Source organism: Elephantulus edwardii, unplaced genomic scaffold, assembly GCF_000299155.1.
Source record: "Elephantulus edwardii isolate Elephantulus edwardi_28Jun2011 unplaced genomic scaffold, EleEdw1.0 scaffold00014, whole genome shotgun sequence".
Lineage (NCBI taxonomy): Eukaryota > Metazoa > Chordata > Mammalia > Macroscelidea > Macroscelididae > Elephantulus > Elephantulus edwardii.
The window spans coordinates 13,310,832-13,332,890 of record NW_006399764.1 but is presented as its reverse complement, the minus strand read 5'-3'; the positions used below and the strand labels follow the sequence as shown (position 1 = coordinate 13,332,890).

The following is a 22,059-nucleotide window of genomic DNA, read 5'->3' as shown; positions in this document are numbered from 1 at the left end:
GAGAACAGAACAAGAATAGACAGGCAATGAACACTACACTGGAAGAAGAGAAGGAGAGGACCATGTATGAGAGGAATGGCCAACTAACAGGATATATATGACAATTCATAAGCTGGAACAAGATATGCATTACAAAGTGAACTGGGAGAGGGGGAGGGAGGAAAATGTGTATCAATGAATAAATGAAAGCCCATCCTTTCTGTAAACTTTCACTAAAATCACAATGAGAAAAGGACAGAAAATATTCTTCTAGTATATAATCAATCCTTACAGTTAGTAAGGAAAGAACTACTCGCAAAACAGCCTTTTGAAGTAGGCAAATAAACCAGCTCTTGGCTATCTTCGAGCATTTGTTCATACTTGTGCTATCTTCATTTCTTCTAGCACTGTACATCAACACTGTACATACAGAAGTTACACTTCTACAGCCAACTACCAAGAGACATTTATTTTCTGCTTCCATACATATTATTATAGGAAATTTATATATTATTATTTTCTGCTTCTACTACATATTATTATAGGAAATACAGAAATTAATTTATATATTATTTTTTCTGCTTCCACTACATATTATTATAGGAAATACAGAAATGAAGAAGTACAATGAAGAAAATTATTCATACTCTTACCACCACAAAGCCAGCTCCTACTGACCCTTTGGTGTATTTCTGTCATGTTACTTTTATATAGGTGGAAAACGGGTATTTGATTTGGTTTTGAGTTTGTTTTGGTTTTGCAAATAAAATGTTAAAAATCTGGGGGGAAAATAAAAATAAATGCTGAAACCTTAAACCCTCTACTTGCCTCAATCTAGCTAAGAAACAAAATTGTCTTCGTATGTTAATGAAGCCACACCAGTGAAGAATGTGTCCTAAATCTAATTAACTTCTTTTTTACTATTGTTCTGGTTTGGGTTTTGTAAAATCTTACCCATCTTTTGATCTGAAAGATTGTTTTTTTTCTTTTTTAATTTTTTTAATTGTGATTTGAGCAAAGGTATACAGGAAAAGTTGAAACTCAAACTCTTCCGAGTTATACTCAAAAACCTCACAGCTGACCCTCCATTGAGATTTTAGAGGCTTTAAGTCACACCAGAAGAAACTGTCTCCTCACTCCCTCAGATTTGCTAATGGATTCAAGCTTCCAGCGAGGTGCCACCTTTGAGCTGATCAATGCAATTCCCTACCCACTACGCCATCAGAGCTCCCTTTTGAGTTTTTTACTGAAAAAGACAGAAACCATGTGAAGATCTTTTACAGACTGAAGAACTGAGGAATGCCCAGTCTACTGATGAAAAGAACTCACACACCGAGACCCTAAATTGGACTGTTAGCTTCTAGGATTGTGAGAAAACAAATTTCTATTATTTAAATCCCCCACTCATGTACTTCTGTTATAGCAGGACATGGGAACTAAAATAAATATCCATTCTCTATTAGCTCTTCCACCTTTCATTGTTATTCTTGAGTTGTTTAAAAAAATTGTCTTGTCACTCCTATGACACAATGGTTAAACACTTGACCATTCACCAAATGATCAGCAGTTTGACTCCGCTGGCCACTCCCTCAAATAATTCATGGTATTCTGCTTCCATAAAAGTGGACCACCTTGAAAGAATCCAAGGGAAGTTCTACTCTGTCTTGATGAGCTGGATTGACTCTAAGGCAACTGGTTTGGTTTGGTTTGGTTTGGTTTGGTTTGGTTTGGTTTGGTTTTTACACTTGTGGATATATTCCCACTCAGGAATAGAATTTTCTTTATTATGTGAATGAGGCCATATCAGTAAGGTGTGTTTTAAGTCAATCACCTTTGCCATAGAATCTAACAGGCAAAAGCATAGAGGTGTGAAGATAGAAGGAGCATGACATGAAAATCACCCAGGAACCAGAATCTTCCTTCTCCCAAAGCCAAGCCAGAAAGAATGTTTTCCCTCAGGCTTGCACTCTGAATTTGGACTTCTGGTCTCCTAAACTGTGAGAAAATAAATTTGGTGTGTGGTGTTTCTGTGACAACAGTCCTAGATTGCTAAAATAGTTAACCTTGGTTTACCAAAGAATGTTGTTCATCATTGAAGGAGACCGTATCCTCTTGCCTCAAGTCAGACCTATGAAGTCTGAAAATGATTCCATCTTCTCTGCCTCTCCATCCCAAGTTACTCCTGGTCCCACTCCCTGCAGGAGAAAAGTCTAACAGCATCTTGAAGACTCACCTCTTTCTTCTGTAGTGATTCATGATGCCCAGTGTTAGGGAGCTGGTGTAGCTAGCAGAAATAATGTCCCGAAACGAGACCCAAGTGTTTTACATGGTGACATGCCTAAGAGGAAATGAGGCTCGACGTGCATACCTCTTGGTCATAAATTGAACTATCTGAACTAAAGGAAGATCATTCTGAGAGAATCACCAAAGGCTGTAAGAAACGGTTTCAAACTAAGCAGGCTGGAAATCATGAGCATCCCTTCAAGGCACCTGCTGTAAATCCCCCAGATTTATGGTAAGCACTGAGCGCAGCTGTAATCACACCTCATGCTGGGGGGATAACCTTCCCAGAAACCAGGTGATTTTTGTGTCTGGGCTTAATCACAAGCCAAGCTCTGGGCCACATGACTTTTGCATTCAGCAGGTGGCAGTCCTCAAAAACTCTGGACAGAGAAGGGGCGTTCTGGGAAGAGGGTTTTAAGGGCCACAGAGGTAACTCTCTGTGTGGACACAGCCAGTACGCCCTTTATCCCAGCAGATTCTCATGAGACACAAACTTTGTTCCTGGTCTTTAAAAGGCTGGTGCCCTGAGTGGTAGGCAAAGGTCTGAGTGACATTCAGGTACAGGAGAGAGAAGAAATGCCCTTCTGCTCCTTGGTTCTTTTGGGGATAATTATTTCTGCTCCTTCCCTCATCCCCCACAGGTAATGTTTTCCCCCCTGCCACATTTTCTTTAAAAGGTGGCCTAATGACAAAGAGCTCTACCATTGATAGGTACAAGGTCTGAATCCACCAGCTGCTTTTTGAAAGAAAGAAGGCAATCTCCTCCTGTGAATCAGTACCTTTGAGTTGTGGTGCTGGAGAAGAGTATTGGACTTATCACGGATCACCAAAACAACAAATAGGTCTGTCCTGGAGAAGGTGAAACCAGATTGTTCCTTGGAGGCAAGGACTTTGAAGCTTTGTCTGACATGCTTTGGCCATGTTGCCAGGAGGGATCAGTCCTTGGAGAAGGACATCATGCTTGGAAATGTAGAGAATCCACGCAGTAAAGGAAGACCCTGGATAAGATGGATTGACACAGTGACTGTGGCAATGGGGTCAGGTGATCAAATGGTGAGGTTGGCTCCGGATAGGGAAAGTTTCGGAGCAGATGTTCATAAGGTCTCTAAATGTCTTAGTTGACAGCATGCTGCTCTGCAGGTGAACCATGTGGCAGTCAGCTTCCAAGGAGATTTACAGCGGAAAGCCCTGAGGAGTAGTTGTACTGGGGCTTCAGAGTCACTGAGTTGGAGCCATCTCGACAGGAGAGGTATGACCATCATTAGCAGCTTGTTTTGGAAATTCCTTCCGTATCTGCCTTCCTCCACTTGGAGCTCATCTTGACCTGAATGATATTTATTGCTCCTCTGTTTCTGGCAGGGGCAGAGGGGCCTTCTGGGTGATATGTTTATTGCTGTAAGCGACACAAGGCAAGGATAATTTAGGGCAGGTCAGAGGGTGAAGTTTTTGTTTTGCAAAGAGCCAGCAGGAGGAGGGACGGAGGTGGGGTCCCATCTGGGAGACCTCAACTCTAGGTGACAGGCAGGATTCCGGCTCAGAGGACGGTCTCTCCTCATTGTCCTAAGTGTGTGGGTAGAAAATAGCATCACTCGTCAACCAGCCCTCAAAGCCTCTTTTCCTGTACTGCCAGGAGAGGAACTATGACCCTGACACAGCAGTATCTGGCGCTGTACGCCATGCTTCCTACCCCGCAATGAGCTTTTGTTTTCCTACTAGAAGTCCAGCACAGAGCAGCTGGACCTAAAGGATGCCAACTGCTTATCACTGTTCCATCTAACCTTTCTACCAGGCAAGTACCACTTAGCCATGTGCCAGGAGCTCTTCACTTAAAAGGAAAAGTAAATGCTCAGAGAGGTCCACATTTCTGGAGGGCTTTAAAAGCCAGTTGCTTTCAGGTGGATTCCAGCTCATGTTGACTCTGTGTGTTCAAGCAGAATTGTATGTAATGCAGAGCGTTTCACTGGCTGATCTTCTGCAAGAAGACTGTCAAACCTTTCTTTGCAGGTATTTCTGGGTGGTGTTGAATCTCATCTTTTGTTCAGCAGCTGAATGTGCTAACTGTACCACTTGGGACTCTGTTGTGACCTTCACATGCATAAATAACAAAAGATTCAGAGGAATGTGGGTTCCTTTTGTTTCTGGCAAAATGAAGTCCCAGAGGCTTTGAGGCTCATATTGTTTGAAAAGTCTTGGGTTAAAAGCATAACAGAATTTCCAACGGATCCTAATCCAGAAATACTACACGTAAATCATTTAATCTAACCGATCAAAATCGACTTGATTCAAATCCAGCATCAAGCAAAGGGCCGTCACTCCTCCTACCTCAAGATGGTCTTACTCAGTCCTTCCCATCAAACTCAAGAATTCCTTGGCTTCTTTCTCCACCTCATGGGTCCTCCGCCCGTAACTGACAGGGACTACCTGTGGCCCAGGGTTTCATGCCTCCCATCTCTAACTGCAACAGAGAGAGTGTCCTGGGGACGATCATCTACAAGCCAAGGAACCAAAGAACAACAAGGGGAGAAAGTGAGGTGGAGTAAGTTAGGACTGTCTGTTTCACCTGAGCCACCTGGAACCTTTCACAGAAAAGCACAAAATTATGAGGTAAATGGGAATCATTTGGAAGAAAAGCTACCATGTGCTGGGCACTTATAATAGGCCAACCTGTGCTGGAACATTTGGCATACATAATGTTCTCTCCTCCTCACTAAGAACTACACACTCGGAGACTTGGCCCAACTGTATTCAGAGATGATTTGACTTCACTGAGTCACAAGTCAGAGATTCCAACCGGGAGGTTGCTAGCCTGGCTACCAACAGTAGATACGGCTAGGATCAGGCAACCTGACTCACTCACTCATTGTCCTCGAGTTGGATTCAGTTCTTGGATGGCCCTTCAGTTAGTTTCTAAGGTTGTAAATTGCATGAGAGGAGATTGCTGCCTTTCTCCCCAGGAACCATTGGGGGGGGTTCAAACCTCTGGAGAGGCCCAGTCTTTGCATTAGCAACACAACTCCTTATAGACTCTGCCACCAGAGCTCTCCCTCTTGCAACCTGGAGTTGATATAATTTGTCCTACGCTCTCAGTATAGACTTAGTGGTAAGAAATTGCACTGCCAACACAAAGGTATGCGGTTCGAATCCGTCAGCTGCTCCTCAAGAGAAAGATGATCAGTCTCGTCTAGTGAGATTTAATGTCTCTGAAAACCTGCTGGAGGGTCAGCTATGTGACTCGACAATAAACAATAATAACACCACAAACATCTCTACAACCCTAATAAGTTGCTCAAGTGGATCTAAAGAATCTAAATTTGAAAGGCAAGAAGAACTTGAAAGTCTAGTCTTGGTTCATATTTCTTGAAGAACATTCCACCAGCTGCCACTGAGGTGAGTCTGACCCGCAGTACCAGAACAGACCATGTGCTCCACAGGGATTTTACTTGGTTTTTTCGGAAGTCGCTCGCTAGGTTTCTTTCAAGTTACCTTTGATGATGTCAGACCTCTACACTTTGGGTTAGCACCCTCGTGGTGTAAGACCCCCAAGATGATAGCTTTGGTCATCCTTCAAGCCCAGTAATCACTCACACATGCGTCCATGGCTCAACTTTTGGCCTAACAACTGACAAGTCTATAAGGTAAACTTGAACACCAGAGACAAACGCCCTCCTTATCACAATCAACTCTGAGAGATCTATAGAGCAGCACTTGTCCAGCAATAACACGCAGAAGGCCGGAAGGAGTGCAACAGAAGGAGAACTGCAAACAGCAAAATCAAGGAGGCTTTGGGAAGAGTGCTGTATTACGGAAACTGCACTCAATGTCACAAAACAAAATGCGTAGGAATTGCTGAGTAGAAAACAAATTTGCTCTGTAAAGTTATACCAAATAATAATACAGTTTAACAAGATTTGCTTTCAGCAACAGAGTACATTAAAATACTAATACAGGATTTGACACTGTTTAGTAAACCATTAGTACTTTAGTATACATCCGTACTGTACACATCGCTGCTTTAATGCTATCCCATCCCTACCATACTCCTCGCCCTCACCTCGTCGTGGTCAGGCTTTCCATCGGTATGGATCCTTTCCTGAACTCGAGCCTGGGCTTGAAAGACTCTCTGGGCAGGTAAGAATGATAGAGAGGGTAGTTGTCGGTATACTCGGAGAGAAGACACGATTTGTCACTTTTATCATAAATCTTCGTAGGGATATGTGGACAGTGATGTCGCCTATAAGAGAAAAAAGCAATTAAGATGTTTATTTTCTCAAGGAGAATATACCCAGTTTGATTGTGCTATGTCCTTAGAATTTTCCCAGACCTCTAAAACCCTCTACCAGTGACTGGCATCGGAAAGAATTCAACCTTTATAAAACAACATCAAGAAAATAAAAATTTTCACTGCTGGACCTATAGATGACATCATGATAGATGGAGGAAACATTGAAATTGTCAATGACGTTGTCTTACTTGGATCCACAACTCAGTACACTTGCCACCAGCAGTCAGGAGATCAGGAGACATATTGCACTGAGAAAGTATAGTCAAGGACCTCTCCAAATTATTGAGGAGACATGATGTTAGTTTGAAGACTACAGTGTGCCTGATTCAGATCATGATCTTTTCCGTCATTTGCTTTGAATCTGAGAGTTGGACAATGAATAAATATGACAGAAGAAGAATTGATGCCTTTGAATTGTGGTGTTGGAGGAATGTACTGAATATCCCTTGGACTGCCTAAAGGACAAACAGGAGAAAGTGAAAGCGAAGCCAAGGTGCTCCTTAGAAGCAACGAGGATGAAGCTTCATGTTGCATTCTTTGTCCATGTTGTGAGGAGAGGCTTTTCCCTGGAGAGGGACAAAGTGGAGGGTCAGTGAGAGAGAGGAAGACCCTCAACGAGATGGACTGGCACAGTGACAACAGCAACGGCTCAAGTATGTCAGAAATAATGAGGCTGTCACAGGATAGGACAAGGTTCAGATTCGTTGTTCATACGGTCACTATGAGTTATAATGGACTCAATGGCATCTAGCAACAATACAGATAAAGAAATTCAATTCCAACTACTCTTTAAGTCTCTGATAGTCCCACTGAACTTTCTTCACTGTCTAAACAAAGGAGTAACATCAGATAAAAGCAGAAAAACAAAGTCTATTGCATGCTGGACCTGGAAGAACCCTAGAGTTCGGGCAGTCCTATCTCTTCAGTGGACAGATGTGGACACTGTGTCCAGGAGAAGTCCAGGGGCTATCCAGGGTCACACAGCTGGTGAGCAGCAGTTTCACCTCAGGTCCCCCCATCCCACCCACGTAATGAACTTGCAATCCAATTTGAACCTCACACTTCAGATTCTTAAAGGATTTACAGCTCATTTTCACTCTCTCCCAGTAGTTGGGGACCTATGACCTGTCGCAGCTGCTGGTAGGGAGGAAAACACTTAGAGCAGAAATTTCTTAGTCAAGGAGAAGGGAAAGGGGCCAAGGTTGACAAACCTTAAGTCACACAAGTAGCCCTTCTATACCAGTCGTTTATGAAGATTCAAGGGCCTCAGAAACATCAAAAATCCAGAGATGCTAGAAGCGGGGACTTCTCAGGACCTTATCTTTGGAATTTTTTTCTCACCTTTAGAGGTTCCATAAAGCCAAGTCCATTAGATTTGGTCTAAAGGATGAGGGGAAGGTAGGGATAGGTGAAGCTGATGAATGATGTGTTTGTTTAGTCATAAACTTATGTTATAAACTCAAGTATTTACTTAAAATTTGTTCTCATATATTGAAAACTATAGCCAAAGGACAAGGGGGCCCAGTGGTACAGGAGGTTAAGCACTGAGCAGCTAGCTCAGATGCGTGTTTCAAACCTACGAACCTCTCCAAGGGAGAATGGTGAGGCAGTCTGCTTCATAAAGATTTACAGCCTCTGAAACACTACAAGGCAACTCTACTTTGTCCTAGATGGTGCTAGGAGTTAGAATTGACTCACAGCAATGGGTTGGGTTTTTTTTCTTTTAAAGGCAAAAGGATGAGTCAGAATGCTTTTATAAACTTCAAAATAAATCTCATCAACACACATAGAACACTTTTATGCCCATCTTGAGACAAGACACCTCACACTCCCTAGCTTACTCTATACTAGATAATCTCCAAAGAATCAGACTGTTAGGCCACTCATAGTGATTGTACTTAAAACAGCATGATAGCCTGACATGCACCATTCTCTGCTGTGCTTAAATCCACTGTGGTCACTGTGTCAATCCATATGCTTGCTTCTAAGGAACACGCTGGCTGCCCTTCTTGTAAGACCGATTCGTCTGTTCTTTTGGGAGTTCACAGTATTTTCAATATTCTTCCCCAACATCACAATTCAAAGGCATAGGGATCCAAATAGCATGGAAGAAATCAGAATAACTCTAGTTTATATTCCATTCATGATACTAGTGAACTAAAAGGATTAGAAACAGAGGCTGTTTGGTGGTGACCCTCCCTTCCAGGGCACCAGATTCCAGGTAAGAGAAGGCAGGATTAAATCGCCTATGAGTCAAGAACAGCAAATTTACAGATTGTCAGGTATAAAAATGAAAACTAGACTTCAACTGGTGAACCAACGTAGGTCCTCTAGCAGTGGCTGTAAGGAAAAGATTCAGAGGTCACATTCAATAGAAATGGGAGAGATAGTCTGCATCAATTAGCTATGTCTGCCAACAGCATCAGTTTAGAGAGGGGGGCACTGGTCATGGAGGTGGAAGCTTAACCCTATATATTTGTGAAACCCAGGGCAAATAAAATTCCATATATCACATGTCTTAATATGCTACACACCAAGGTACCACACTCTAAAGGAAATAAGCTGTAATCTTCTACTATGACAAATCTCCTTTCATGATTATCTTAGAAAAGGAGGTTGAAATTTAGACCTTTTGAGCTCCTTAGAATTACGTGTTAGAACAAATGTTAGAATGTTAGAATGAATTTTAGAACAGATGTTAGAACGTTAGAACTGATATTAGAACATTAGAACTGATGTTAGAACATTAGAACTGATGTTAGAACGAATGTTAGAATGGAGAGAAGCAGTCATGCCCCTCTTCTCTTCACATCTCCATTGAAAGGAGCCTCTCATACTTCTGTAGATGTCCAGATGTATACCCAAACTCTATTCATTCCTTCCCACAAACAGCTGTCCCTTAGTCATCCTTTGGCCTTGATACATTAATCATATGCATGGCTCTCAGGAGAAGCCTCACACAGGAAGTGAGCCTGGAGTCATTAGACTAGGAAATTAAAGGGTTTCTAATATTTCAAATAGGGCCTAAAAGGGGGGTTGTGTATGTTCAAGGTAGGCACAGCCTCCTGGCTCCATCTCATGGGGGAGGAAATAATCAAATAATAGCAAAGCAGGGTCCTCTGAAGTGTGAGATCCACTTCAAAACCCCTCTTGTCAGAGTTTAAGGGGCTGCTGACACCAGACCACAGTACAGGTCAAGATAGGTAGATTTTATCTCACACATTGTGCGTGCTTCAAAAGGGGCTGTTGATGTTGTTGTTAGATGCCATCAATGAGACTACAGAAGAGGCTAGTCCTTGGAACTAGGTCAGCCACAGAAAGTGAAATAAATGGACTAACAGTGACTGCAATGCAGGGCTTGGGCGCAGCAGCGATTGTCAGGATGGCACAGGATACACCAAGGTTTTAATCTGTTATATGTAAGGTAAATAATCTCAATCTATTCACCATCTATCATGATGCTGTCAGTTGGCCCAGTGGTGAGAATCTTTGTTTTCTTGATGTTGAGATTCAATCCATATTGAAGGGTGCAGTCCTTCAATTGAGACTGATGTTGTTCACAGCTTCAGCTTGCTTGGCTCCACCATCAACACTCTTGATACCAGCAGCCAGAAAATCAAAAGACAAATTGCATTGGGAAAAACTGCTGTCAGGGACCTCCCTAGAGTACTGAAGAGAAACAATGTCAGTCTGGAGACTAAAGTCTGCCTGATCTAGGCCTTGATCTTCACCATTACTTGCTTTACATCAGATAGCTGGACAATGACTAAGGATTGTAGAATAATAACTGATGCCTTTGAGTTGTGGTGCTGGAGCAGAGTATTGAATATATTCATGGACTGCTAGGAGAACAAAAAGGTTCATCCTGGAGAGGATGAAACCAGACTGCTCCTTGGAGGCAAGGATTCTGAAGCTCTATCTGACATAATTTGGGCATGTTGCCAAAAGAGGCCAGTCCTTAAAGAAGGACATCATGCTTGGAAGGGTGGGAGGACAGCACCAGAGAAGACAACCCTGGATGAAATGAATTGACTCAGTGACTGCAGTAATGAGATAGGCTTGTCATAGACAATGAAGTTGGCTCAAGACAGAGTAGGGTTCAGGGCTCTTGTACATAGGGTAACTATGAGTGGCAGGCAACTTGACATCACATAACAACATAAGACTGCTATGTGTCAGAGCCACCCCTACCACACTTAATAATAACAAAGTCCAAATTATCTGCTTTACAGATGAAGAATTTGAACATGGAAGTTGAAAATTCACATAACTAACAAGAAGCAGCATTACAGCCAAGACCCTCGTCTCATTCCTGTGCTGTCTCTATTATTCTATATCGCCTGCTTCAAACAAGAAGACAATCAAAAAGCAAGCCCATTATCACCATGTGCAATTCCCAGCACCCCTCCCCTGGGCTTTTAAGGTTGTAAATCTCAAAGGAAGGAGACTGCCTATCTTTCTCTCAAGGAGGTATCAGTGGATCTGAACCTCTCCGTCCTCTGGTTAGCAGTACAATATGCTGTGCAATTATTAGAAAAATGCCTTACTAAAGAGCCCAAACCATCAAGAACCCACAAATTCTCAGTGGTTCCCCCCACCTGCCCTGGACAAAGGAACACCACAGGTTCCAAGAATAAAGCCTCACCCCAGATCAGATAGCACAACCGAGACTAAATTGTCATTTCAAAAGGGAGCAAGCAAGTCCAATTTGCAAACTTCCCCGGATTTATTCCAGTGTTCCATCTCCAGTGAAAAGTGACCGCAGTGGACAGATTGACTCTCCAGTGAAAAGTGACCGCAGTGGACAGATTGACGTGGATACAACTCTCACAAAGTAAAACTGATGAGTTTACATGATCAACAGTGTTTAACACGTTGCTGCACACTTTTAAATTGATGACCATGCTTAGAAACTTTTTTTTTATGTATTACCGTCATTTGTGGCAACGTGTTAAATCAGAAAACAAGCTGCTCATTTTGAACCAATTAGCATAAGTGAAAAATCATCCACACAAAACTGTGCTAACAAAATCCACAAACATGCACACTCTCATCCATGGCTAGACTCTTGGCGAAACCAACACTCTCATCCATGGCTAGAATCTTGGTGAAAGCAGCAATCATTTTAAAGTTCTATTTGCCAGGAGACATTTTCAAATCAAACTGCCAAAAGAACAAACAAGTCTGTCTTTTTTTTTAAATTTTTTTTTATTGGGAAAAACATATTGGGGGTACAAGGAGGTGAGGGTTGGGGGCAGAAGGGTGAGGATGGGCCAGGATGCAGTTGCAGAGCTGTACAGGTTGGTCGGTGGGGGGAGCAGGTGAAGGAAATGATGAGGGTCCAGTGGGGACCAGATGCTACAGAGGAATGACAAGCATTTTCCAATAGTAATTAAACCAACTGTCTTATTGATTTGGGAATTGGATGCCGACTCTCTGGCTTCTTCATGCTGAACAGGGGCGTAGATATAAAGGGGGGAAGGGAGGACGCTTTATCACCTTACTGGTGGTCTTGGGTTACAGCTGCTTGCCTTCTTGCTCCTGAGGGCCACGACGGCTCGCCCCGGGCAGAGGGCCAAGGGCAGCCCACCCCAGGCAGAGGGCCGCGACGGCTGAAGTAGTCTTTTTTAAAAAAAGAAGAAGAAAAAGTGTGTGTGTGTGTGTGTGTGTGTGTGTGTGTGTTTACACCATCAAACTGGATCTGAATGGTACAGGAGACTGCCCCTCCTTCTGCAGCAGAGCATGAAGTAGAGTCTGGGTGTTCCCCCACCCCCACCCCGAGGTGCCTGTCGGGGCCTGGGTTTCAGCTGTCCACACCACAGCAGTGGGCAACAAGCTTAAAGCCCCTGATGGCTCTGGGCGCTGACAAGTCTTAGAGGAAGTACAACCGAGGTGCTCCTTGGAGGCAAGGATGATGAAACTTCATCTGCTATCCTTAAGACATGTTGTCAGGAGGGGTCAGGCTTTGGAAAAAAAGACATCATGCTGAGAAAGACCAAGGATCAGAGAAAGAGAAGACGACCCTCAATAAGATGGATTGATGCAGTGACTGTTAACAACGGGCTCAAGCAAACCAAGATTGTGAGGATGGCACAGGACAGCGCAGGGTTCAGATATGAAGTTCAGAGGGTTCCTGTGAAGTGTCATTGACTCAGCAGCAACTAACAATGACAATATACCAAACAGGGTGTCAGGGCAGAAGGTAATGGTGTTTTGTGAACTTATCATCTTCTGAATTGTGGGCTCTTATCATTTATTTAAATATGTGTAGAAAATAGGCTCATTCTTTTTGCTTCGTATCACTACCTTAGGTTGACAAAATGAAAGGTTGACCTTAAGTTACATTACTGAAATATACATTGTGATGGAGTCAAACACCCTTTTTCAAATCCTGTCTCCTCAGTCAGTCATTGTACTCACTGGGAAATAAGTCAAGGGAAAGTGGAAATGGAAAGTAACTGTCTTAGGAAAACCTAAGTAAGATACCCTAACCTATCCCTAACACATACACTGACTTTCAAAGCAGAACATAAGATATCGTGTTCAGGGGGGCCATGAGGTATCTCTGTCAGTAATATTTCAGCATGACCCTTCTGGCTGCAGAAGATTACCTCTCAATGACAAGATGCCAAAAATCCTCACCAATGGACCAAAAGGCAACATCAAGATTAATAGAGAAAAGATTGAAGTTATCAACAATTTCACCTTGCTTGGATCCACAATCAACACATCTGGTACCACCAGTCAAGAAATCAAAAGACATATTGCATTGAGAACATCTGCTGTCAAGGACCTCTCTAACAAGTACGAAGGTGCATCTAAATGAAGCCCTGATCTTTTCAATTGCTTGCTTTGCATCTGAAAGACAATAATGAATAACAGAAGAATCAGCAATGCCTTTAACTTGTGATGTTGGAAAAGAGTACTGAATATCCCATGGACTGCCTAAACAACAATTATGTCTTGGAGAAGGTGTAATCAGGGTGCTTTTTAGAGGCAAGGATGGGGAAACTTCATCTCAGACATTGGAGGCATGTTGTTAAGAGGGACAAGTTCTTAGAAAAGAGACATCATGCTTGGGAAGGGGGCGGATTAGAGAAAGAGAAGAAAACCTTCAACAAGATAGACTGACACGATGGCTATAAGGATAGGCTCAAATACATTGGAGATGATGAAGATGGTACAGGATAGGAGGGCAAAATCCAGATCCTTTGCCCTCTATGTGATCCTCTGTCACTATGAGTCACAGTCAAGTCAAAGACACCTAACCTCTGACCCTGGCTGGGAAGCACTGGGCCAGAGGCTAATATCAATGAGGAATCAGCAAAGATTTCTCCAAGAAGATGAAGCTTAGGCTAGAATGAGGGTCTGTCCCTGTCAATCCTTCCAGATTCTGCTCTTTACGTGAGAGACATTTCTCACCCTCAAGCAGGGATGTGGAATGAACTCCTGCTTCCAGAGACCATCCTGGAATCTCCATCAATAATTTTAAATCCTTTGCAACTCTGGGATGAAAGTACATTTAGGAATTGGGACCCTGGCAGGGAATTTGGCAATGAGCCTCCCAGAGTCTTATAGTCATAGACAGAAACAAACATGCCAGATACCAGGAACCTTCTTTCCAATTCTCAGAGGGCCAATCCTCTGGTGGAAAGAAAGTATCACCTAGGGCTGCCGGAATGTTGTACAGCTCCTATTCTCCAAGTTCTGGCTACAACCACACTCCTTTTCACCTCAAAAAATATTCTTTCAAGAGCCCTCTGGAGCCCCTAGGCCTGGTCCTGTTCACATCTCCATGCTGCTCAGAGTAGCTTCTGGCAAAGTTGTCTTGTACTCCATGCCACAGCTCTGAATGGGCCCTCACTATGGCTATTGAAATCATCAACAATGAACAAGTTTCATTATCAAGGTCTAGCCCATGGATCTGCCCCTAAAGTGCCCTTACAAACTGCAAAGAAGCATACCAGCTAGTCTCCTAGATGCAAAACCTTGCTTTGTAACATTTCCTGGTTTTGGAGGGGGTGGCTATGGGAAGTCTGAAAATACATCTTTGAAAGCTAATTCCCCCCCCCCCATATTTCAATAAGCCTTCAAGAAAGGGTAGATCTGCTGTTAGGGACCTCTCCAACATGCAAAAGAGAAAAGATATCTGTTTAAAAACTGAAGTATGCCTAATTTAATAGCAATGACGATGACCAAGAGAGAGCTATGTTGGCCTAGTGGAAGGAAGCTGTGCTACCAAGCCGAAGGTAGGTGATTGTCATCTGTGGCCCTCGGCCAGGTTCAAATTGTCTTCCTGTCAAACATTCTTCTAGGTGGTATAGCACTGGTCTGTGCGTTGCTGTACAGAGGTAACTCGTGGTTGCTGTGATGCTGAAGCCTGTGACAGTGATGTGCCAATCGTGGTAATGGGTACCCATGGTGGACAGTGTTGGCTGGAGCTTCCTGACTAAATCAAGCCTGGAAGCAGGAGCGGCATCCACCTCCAAAATGGCTTGCCTCCAGAAACTCTATGTACGAACAGTGCTCAGGCTGTTCATTCATAGGGTCGCTATGAGTCGTCTACAACTCGATGGCATTAAACAACAACATGCCTAATTTAAGCCATACATTTCATTTACTTCTTATGCATCTGACAGTTGGATAGTGAATAAGGATGGCAGAATTGATGCCTTTGAATTGTAGTGTTGGCGTAGAGTATTGAATGTCCCATGGAATTCCAAAGGACAAACCTCTCTTGAAGGAAGTACACACAGCTGGAGTATTTCTTAGAGACAGGGCTGTTGAAACTTCTCATACCATGATGTTGTTATGTACTGTTGAGTCAAAACCGACCCATAGCTAACCCTCCAGTGGGCTTTCTGAGGCAGATAATTGTATGGGAGATTACGCATCCTTCTCCTGTCTCATACCATACACATGCATAATTTGAGATAGACTGCGAACCTAAATTTGAAAGTCAAAATTATAAAACATTTAGAGGAACACATAGGAAGAAGGTTTTGTGACTTAAAACCATTTCCTTTGCTGGCGAATGGATTGTAAGGCATAGTGACCCTACAGGACAGGGTAAAACTACCCCCTAGAGTTTCAAGAGTGTCCATTTTTACAGAAGAAGGTTATCAGATCTTTCTCCACCAGAGCAATTGATGACTTGGCACCAATGAACTTTTGATGCATGGAGAGCACAGGGGTCCTTTCTTACTTCGAGGCTGTTGATTGGTAGATACTTTCAAATTGATTATGATTCATAATAACTCTGTGAGTAAGACATCTGAGCCTTGCACCATCCTCCAAACCTCAGTCACACTCAGGCCCACTGTGGTAGTCACTGCGTCAGTCTAACTCATTGATGGTCTTCCTCTCTTTCACTGGACTGAGAGGTCGTCAAGGATTATTACACAGGTCACAGAAAGTAATAACCTTAAAATAAGGAATTGGAAAGTTAGACTTCATCAGAATTAAAAACATTTGCTCAGCAAAAGATATCAATAAGAAAAAATAAGCAATCTTTATTTGGGGAAAATTACATATCAGCGCTTACTTACCACTGGGAGTGAGGGAAGGGATTAACCAGGAAGGGACATGTGGGAACATCCTGGAGTGCTGGGAAAGTTCTAGATCTTGGTAAAGATTTCAATTACATGGATGCATGAATTTTCTAAAAATCAGCAAGTGCGAGCTGGTGGGGAGGGGTGGGCAGGGAGAAAAGTGCAGCAATGAATGAATGAATGGAAATCCAAAACCTCTGTAAATGTCTGTTAAAATTAATAATAAAAAAGAAAAAGGGGGGAAAAAGAAAAAGAAAAAAACATGTATCAATTGGTATTGCAAAAAAAACCCAAAACTTTATTCAGCTCCTCATCTGTCCTACCTCTCCTCCTCCAGTCTGTCGTACTGTGGGAGTTTGTGTGTTGGTGTCATGCTAGAATTTTCGCCATAAGCATGTCCAAGGATAATACGGTCAACAGGTTTCAGTGGAGCATCCAGACGAAGATAAACTAGGGAGCAAAATAGCAATTCTTTCTGGCTAAGTGGTTAGTGAAAGCATTGTAACTAAAATAAAATGAACAGCAGTGGAAAATCGTCTGACAATCATGTTGGAAGCTGAGTCCCTCAAGTTGAAAGGCACTTAGACTATGATAATATGAGAGCTATCACCTCCAAGTGTAGTCTAATGGCATGGACTAGAGGAAAGCTTTAGGGCCTTCATTGCGATGTGTTACAACCCAAAGGGAAGAGAAATAATAGCAAATATCCATTAATGATTAGGATATGAATGTATGGGGGTAAATCTAGAAAATTGCAAGTTGTCAAAAATTACTTAGTACTGATTAGGTTCAGTATCTCAGGCATAGATGGGCTGAAATGGACTGGTACTGACCATTTTGAATCAGACAGCATTATAGTCTACTATGCCAGGAAAGATAAAAATGAAGAAAAATGGCATCATGGTACTTGAAAAAAAAAGTTTAAAGATCTACCCAGAAATACAACACTGTCAGTGACAGGATACTATCCATACACATACAAGGAAGATCACTTAATACAACTATTATTCAACCCTGCATGCCAACTACTAATGCCAAACACAAAGGAATTGAAGATTTTTATCAATTTAAATCTGTAATTGATCAAACACACAGTGATAACTACTGGTGATTAGAATATGACAGTTAAAAACAAAGAAGATCAGTAAGAAGCTAGAAAGTATGGTCTTAGTAATAGAGACAGCAGCCAGAGAGCACACAATAAACTTTCACAAGATCCATCATTTACTCATTTCAAATACTTCACCAGAAAAAAATACATAGAAATTAAACTGACGTATATGAAAAGAGACCATGAAGAAGCTCAGTTTCGTTGGACAGAATAAGACCAGGGCAGATTATAGAGCAGACAATTGCTCATAAATAAGTTCAAGTTGATGCCGAACAAAAAAGAAAACAAGTTCGAGAGAGTTAAAATACAACCCTGAACATATCTCATTTGAATTTAGAGATTATCCCAATGAAAAATTTGGTGCAATGAACACTAATGACTGAAACCAGACAAGGGGTAGCACATCATGCATAAAGAAAACAAAAGAAAAAGACAACAAAGAAATGACCAAAATGGATGCCAGAATAGACTCTGAAACTTGCTCTTAATCACAGAGTAGCTAAAGCAAATGTAATAAACAATGAGGTAAAAGAGCTGACCAGAAGATTTTGGATGTTCCAGAAGACAATGTAAAGTATAGAAATGTGAAATGTGCAAAGACGTGGCATTAGAAAACTGAAAGAATTGAAAAACAACTCCAAACCTCAAGGACACCATGGGACAGCATTAAACAGTCCAGAACAGCATCATCAAAAGAAGACAGAAACAATGCATTGAGCCACTCTACCAGAAATACTTGGTTGGCATTAAACCATGTAAGTGACTGTAACAATGGCTTACACAAAGCAACAAACATGGGGGTAGTACAGCACCTGAGTGTGAGCTGATTGGATTTGGCCTAGTATTTAAAAAGTCTTTTGGTTGCCAGTCTGGGGCTGTTTCCAGGATGGGAAGATGAGTGGAACAACCTGATTCTGCAAAGGTGTGTTTTCTGGTTTGGGATTGAGACTAGGATGTGGCTGTTGCTCACAACAGGGTGTGAGCTGGTTGGATTTGGCCTCATATTTAAAAAAGCTTTTGGCCCCTTGGGTTTGTGGCCCTCAGAACCTGCTTTTTTTATGAATCTCCCAAATAAAACAAGCTTGAAAGCAGGAGTGGCATTCACTTCAAAAAAAAAACAAAAACTTGCCTCCAGAAACTCTATGAACTTGGAGAAAAGATGAAAGTTTTGTGTTCAAGACTTTCATTCATAGGGTCACTATGGGCCATCTATGACTACAGCACTTAACAACAACAGAACCTGGCAAGTGTCTCATTCTGTTGTACATAAGATCACTGAGTTAGAATTGACTCAATGGCTCCTAACAACAGCATTATTTGTAAATTTCATATTAAACCAAATATTAAACTGTAGCTAATGATACACATGCTGAACTATGTAAGGAAGATGTTACTGATCTCTACCCTCTACTTTGAAATACAGAAATCTGATGGGCAGTTTATAGTGGGAAGAATAGATGAAAAAGTCTGTAGTATTAATGGAAGAGCTTTCTTGACTGATTCATGGCCATTCACTTCAAAATTCTTCATGCAACTTTGTTATTTATGCTTGGATTTTTCTATAATAAAATGTGGAATAAGTGATATTTTTTAAAAAATAATTTTTTACAATCCCTGATTTCTAATGTGATCTTGGCATCAAGATTGTTTAAGAAAATGTCCATATTTTCAGAGAAGTTTAAGTGAAGTATTCAAGAGTTAAATTGTTATAGAGCCTGGTGACTTAGATGGAGGTGGGAGGTGAAGTAAATGTGGCAAAATCTTGCTATTAGTCTGGGAGGTGGACACCTGGGGGTCCATCTCTCTATTCTCTTTGCAGACCTAAATTTTCATAATTAAAGAAATATGAAAACAAACCCTGGAAAGGAAGGGCCTACATGAAACCACCATGTATCGCTTAAGCAAGAGCTTCCCCCCGAGGCGAAGACGGCTTTAGTCCAACCACCTGGGACAAAACAGGATCTTGATTTAAGCTGATGATAAGTGCAGAGCCAGCAACCAGAAGAAGCTTCCCTTCTCACACTCTGAAGTCTGTGTCAGCTGCACTGGGCCTGTTCCCACATGGCCTCTCCGCGTCCTCCAGCCAAACACAGCAAGCACACATACTTGCCTGGGGTTTCACTCTCTCCTCAAGAAAGCCAGGGCCCTGTGATTTCCCATCAAGTCCACAGCTGCGCTACACAAATCTTCCCAAGACTCTCTTCCAGGTGCTGCAAAAAAATAACCAAAACCTCTCTAATCTCTGACTTAAAACAATAATTGTCTTCAACCCACCAGCTCCTCCTCACCAGATCGGGCTGCTCACGTAGCCTTCCAGGACAACAACAGCTCATCTTCAAGACTAGACTGCATACCTCCTTGAGGGAAGGGTGGCTGTCTCACTCACTATCCTGTACCCAGTCAAACACAAAGCCTGGCACATGTATGCACTTAAAATATTTCAAGATATCATAAAGAAAACAAAGTATTGACAACAACAAAAATATTTTGGGATGGAGGGGTGGGTTGTTGTAGTTAGGTGCTTTTTAGTCCACTATGACTCATAGTGACCCTGTGAACGACAGATCTGAACCCTGCTCTCTCCTGAGTCGCATCACCTGATATACTTGAGCCCATTTTTAAAGTCACGGTGTCAATCCATCTTGTTAAGGATCTCCCTCTCCTTTGCTGACCCTCCACCTTTCTAAGGAGGATGTCCTTTCCAAGGACAGGCCTTTCCTAACAATATGCCCAATATATGTGAGATCCTTATCTCCAAAGAGCACGGTGGCTATACTTTTCCTAAAACATATCTCTTCTTTTGACAGTCCTCGGAATATTAAGTACTCTTCTCCAACACCACAACTCAAAGGCACTGATTCTTCTTTTGTCATCCTTAGTCATTGTCTAAACTTCCAGATGCATATAGCAATTGAAAATGCCATGGCTTGAATCAGACGCACCTTAGTCTTTAAACTGAGATCACTGTTCCTTAACACCTTAGAGAGATGCTTACCAGCATAGACAATTTCTAAAACACGCAGAGTTTACTGTATGAGTTCTCACACGTGGCCTTGTGTTATTCTTTTGCAGCCCTGAGAACAAAGCAGGGTGGAAGTCATTAATACCCTTTACTGCATGTTCATCTCGAGCATGAAAGCAAGGCCCAAGTTCAGGAGTTGTCCAACATCACAGGATGGTCCACAGGGAAAGGGTGAATTTTGATGACTCATTTCCATAACTCCTAAAAGGTTGCTCTCTTCATTGTATCAAATTCCCTTCTCAAAACAGCTCTATTTGATCGATCAGAACATCGTATATTCCTCCACCCATAAGAGCAAACAGCAGGGCTGGAGATCACATGGCCTCTGATTTCCCAAGCTTAAGAATGAGCCAGACCCAGCGAGCCCTCCTCTCACTTGGAAAGCAGGGAAAGAAAGTAAACAGTTGGCTAACTGCCACCATACATAAAACCCCAGATGTTTGGCTTGATGCTTGAACATGTTAAATGTCTGTTATAATTAATTAAGGTAAAAAGATAACAGTTGTGCTATACACTGTGTTCATTTCCACCAGCCAGCTGACATCAAGCACTCAACGTGTATTTGCTTCATAATTTCTCCCTCCACACATAACCATTTGCTCATTTTACATGAGTAACAATGGAAGCTCGGTGTTTCCTGGGAATGTTAGGGGACCTGCTAGGATTACCCTGAGATATCATCTTTTAAGTTCAATTACTCCCAAGCAATAGTTCATAAACAACTCTTTCCTTATTATTACTATATATACATATATATAATTTTTTTTTGTATGTGTGTATGTGTACCATCAAATCAGATCTGACTGGTACAGGAGAAGATTGCCCCTCTTTCTCCATCAGAGCATCTGGTGGATTCAAACTGTATTCCTCTGGGATTGCAGTGTAGCTTCTTGCCACTAGGCTCTAAACAACTCTTACTGTCCCAGCTTCAAGTTTAGGGTAGGAACTATAAGTTCTGGGTGAGTCTGTGACTAGACGCCCCGGCCATCAGCAGGAATCACAGCTGCTGCTCTACCCTCACACTGGTCTACAGCACAGCTCCAGCCTTGACTCTGAACCAGTGATGACTTGAGTGGGTCCAAAAGACCCCAAGTGCAGCCCTCCAGGCAGAGCTCATCTCTTCCAGAAGTGACCCAAGGCCACGACCCATGTCTCTAGAATACAACCATGTCCGTGATGTTCTATACCAAATTACTCAAAGTCCCAAAAGTCTTTGAAAACATTTAAAAGTTGCTATTGGGTCAACTCTGACTCAGCAACTCCATCATGTCAGAGCAGAACTGTGTTCTGAGGTGTTTAGTAGCAAAGTTTTCTGAAGTCAATCATCAGGCCTTTTTTCTGAGAACCCTCTAAGTAGATTCAAACCTCCAACCTTTTAGGTAATAACCGAAAGGTGTTAATCATCGGCACCACTCAGAAGTCTTCTGAGGACCTGCCATGGAGTTGGCTTTGACTTCTAGGCCAGAGTAGAGCCCCGTTGGTTTTATGTCCCTTTCCAAGGCCTGAGCTCTCCTAATAACACGCCCAAAGGATGTGAGGTGAAGTGTCATCATCATTGACTCTAAGAAGCACCCTAGTTGCCCTTTCTCCAAGACATAATTGTCCGTTCTTTTGGCAGCCCATGGGATATCCAGTACTCTCCTCCAACACCACTACTGCGAATTCCTCTTCTCTCACCTGGGCACCTCACGAGAGGTTATAGATGTAGTATTGTGTTGAGTTTCAAAAGCTAGTGCTAATGGAATACTATGTTGCATTGAAAAACAAGGAACTCATGCAATATTATTCAAAATGGGTGACCCTGGAGGACATTATGCTGAGTGAGGTATCT

General features: G+C 42.3%; 1 protein-coding gene across 1 annotated transcript in view; it reads right to left on the bottom strand.

Moving 5' to 3' along the window:
• FAM154A (family with sequence similarity 154, member A) overlaps window positions 1–22,059 on the bottom strand; it is a 55,544-nt gene that overhangs the window by 32,997 nt on the left and 488 nt on the right. Inside the window, exon 2 of the mRNA XM_006881350.1 lies at window positions 6,314–6,493. Within this exon, the coding sequence (XP_006881412.1) occupies window positions 6,314–6,493 (180 nt within the window). The remainder of the gene's footprint in view (window positions 1–6,313; window positions 6,494–22,059) is intronic.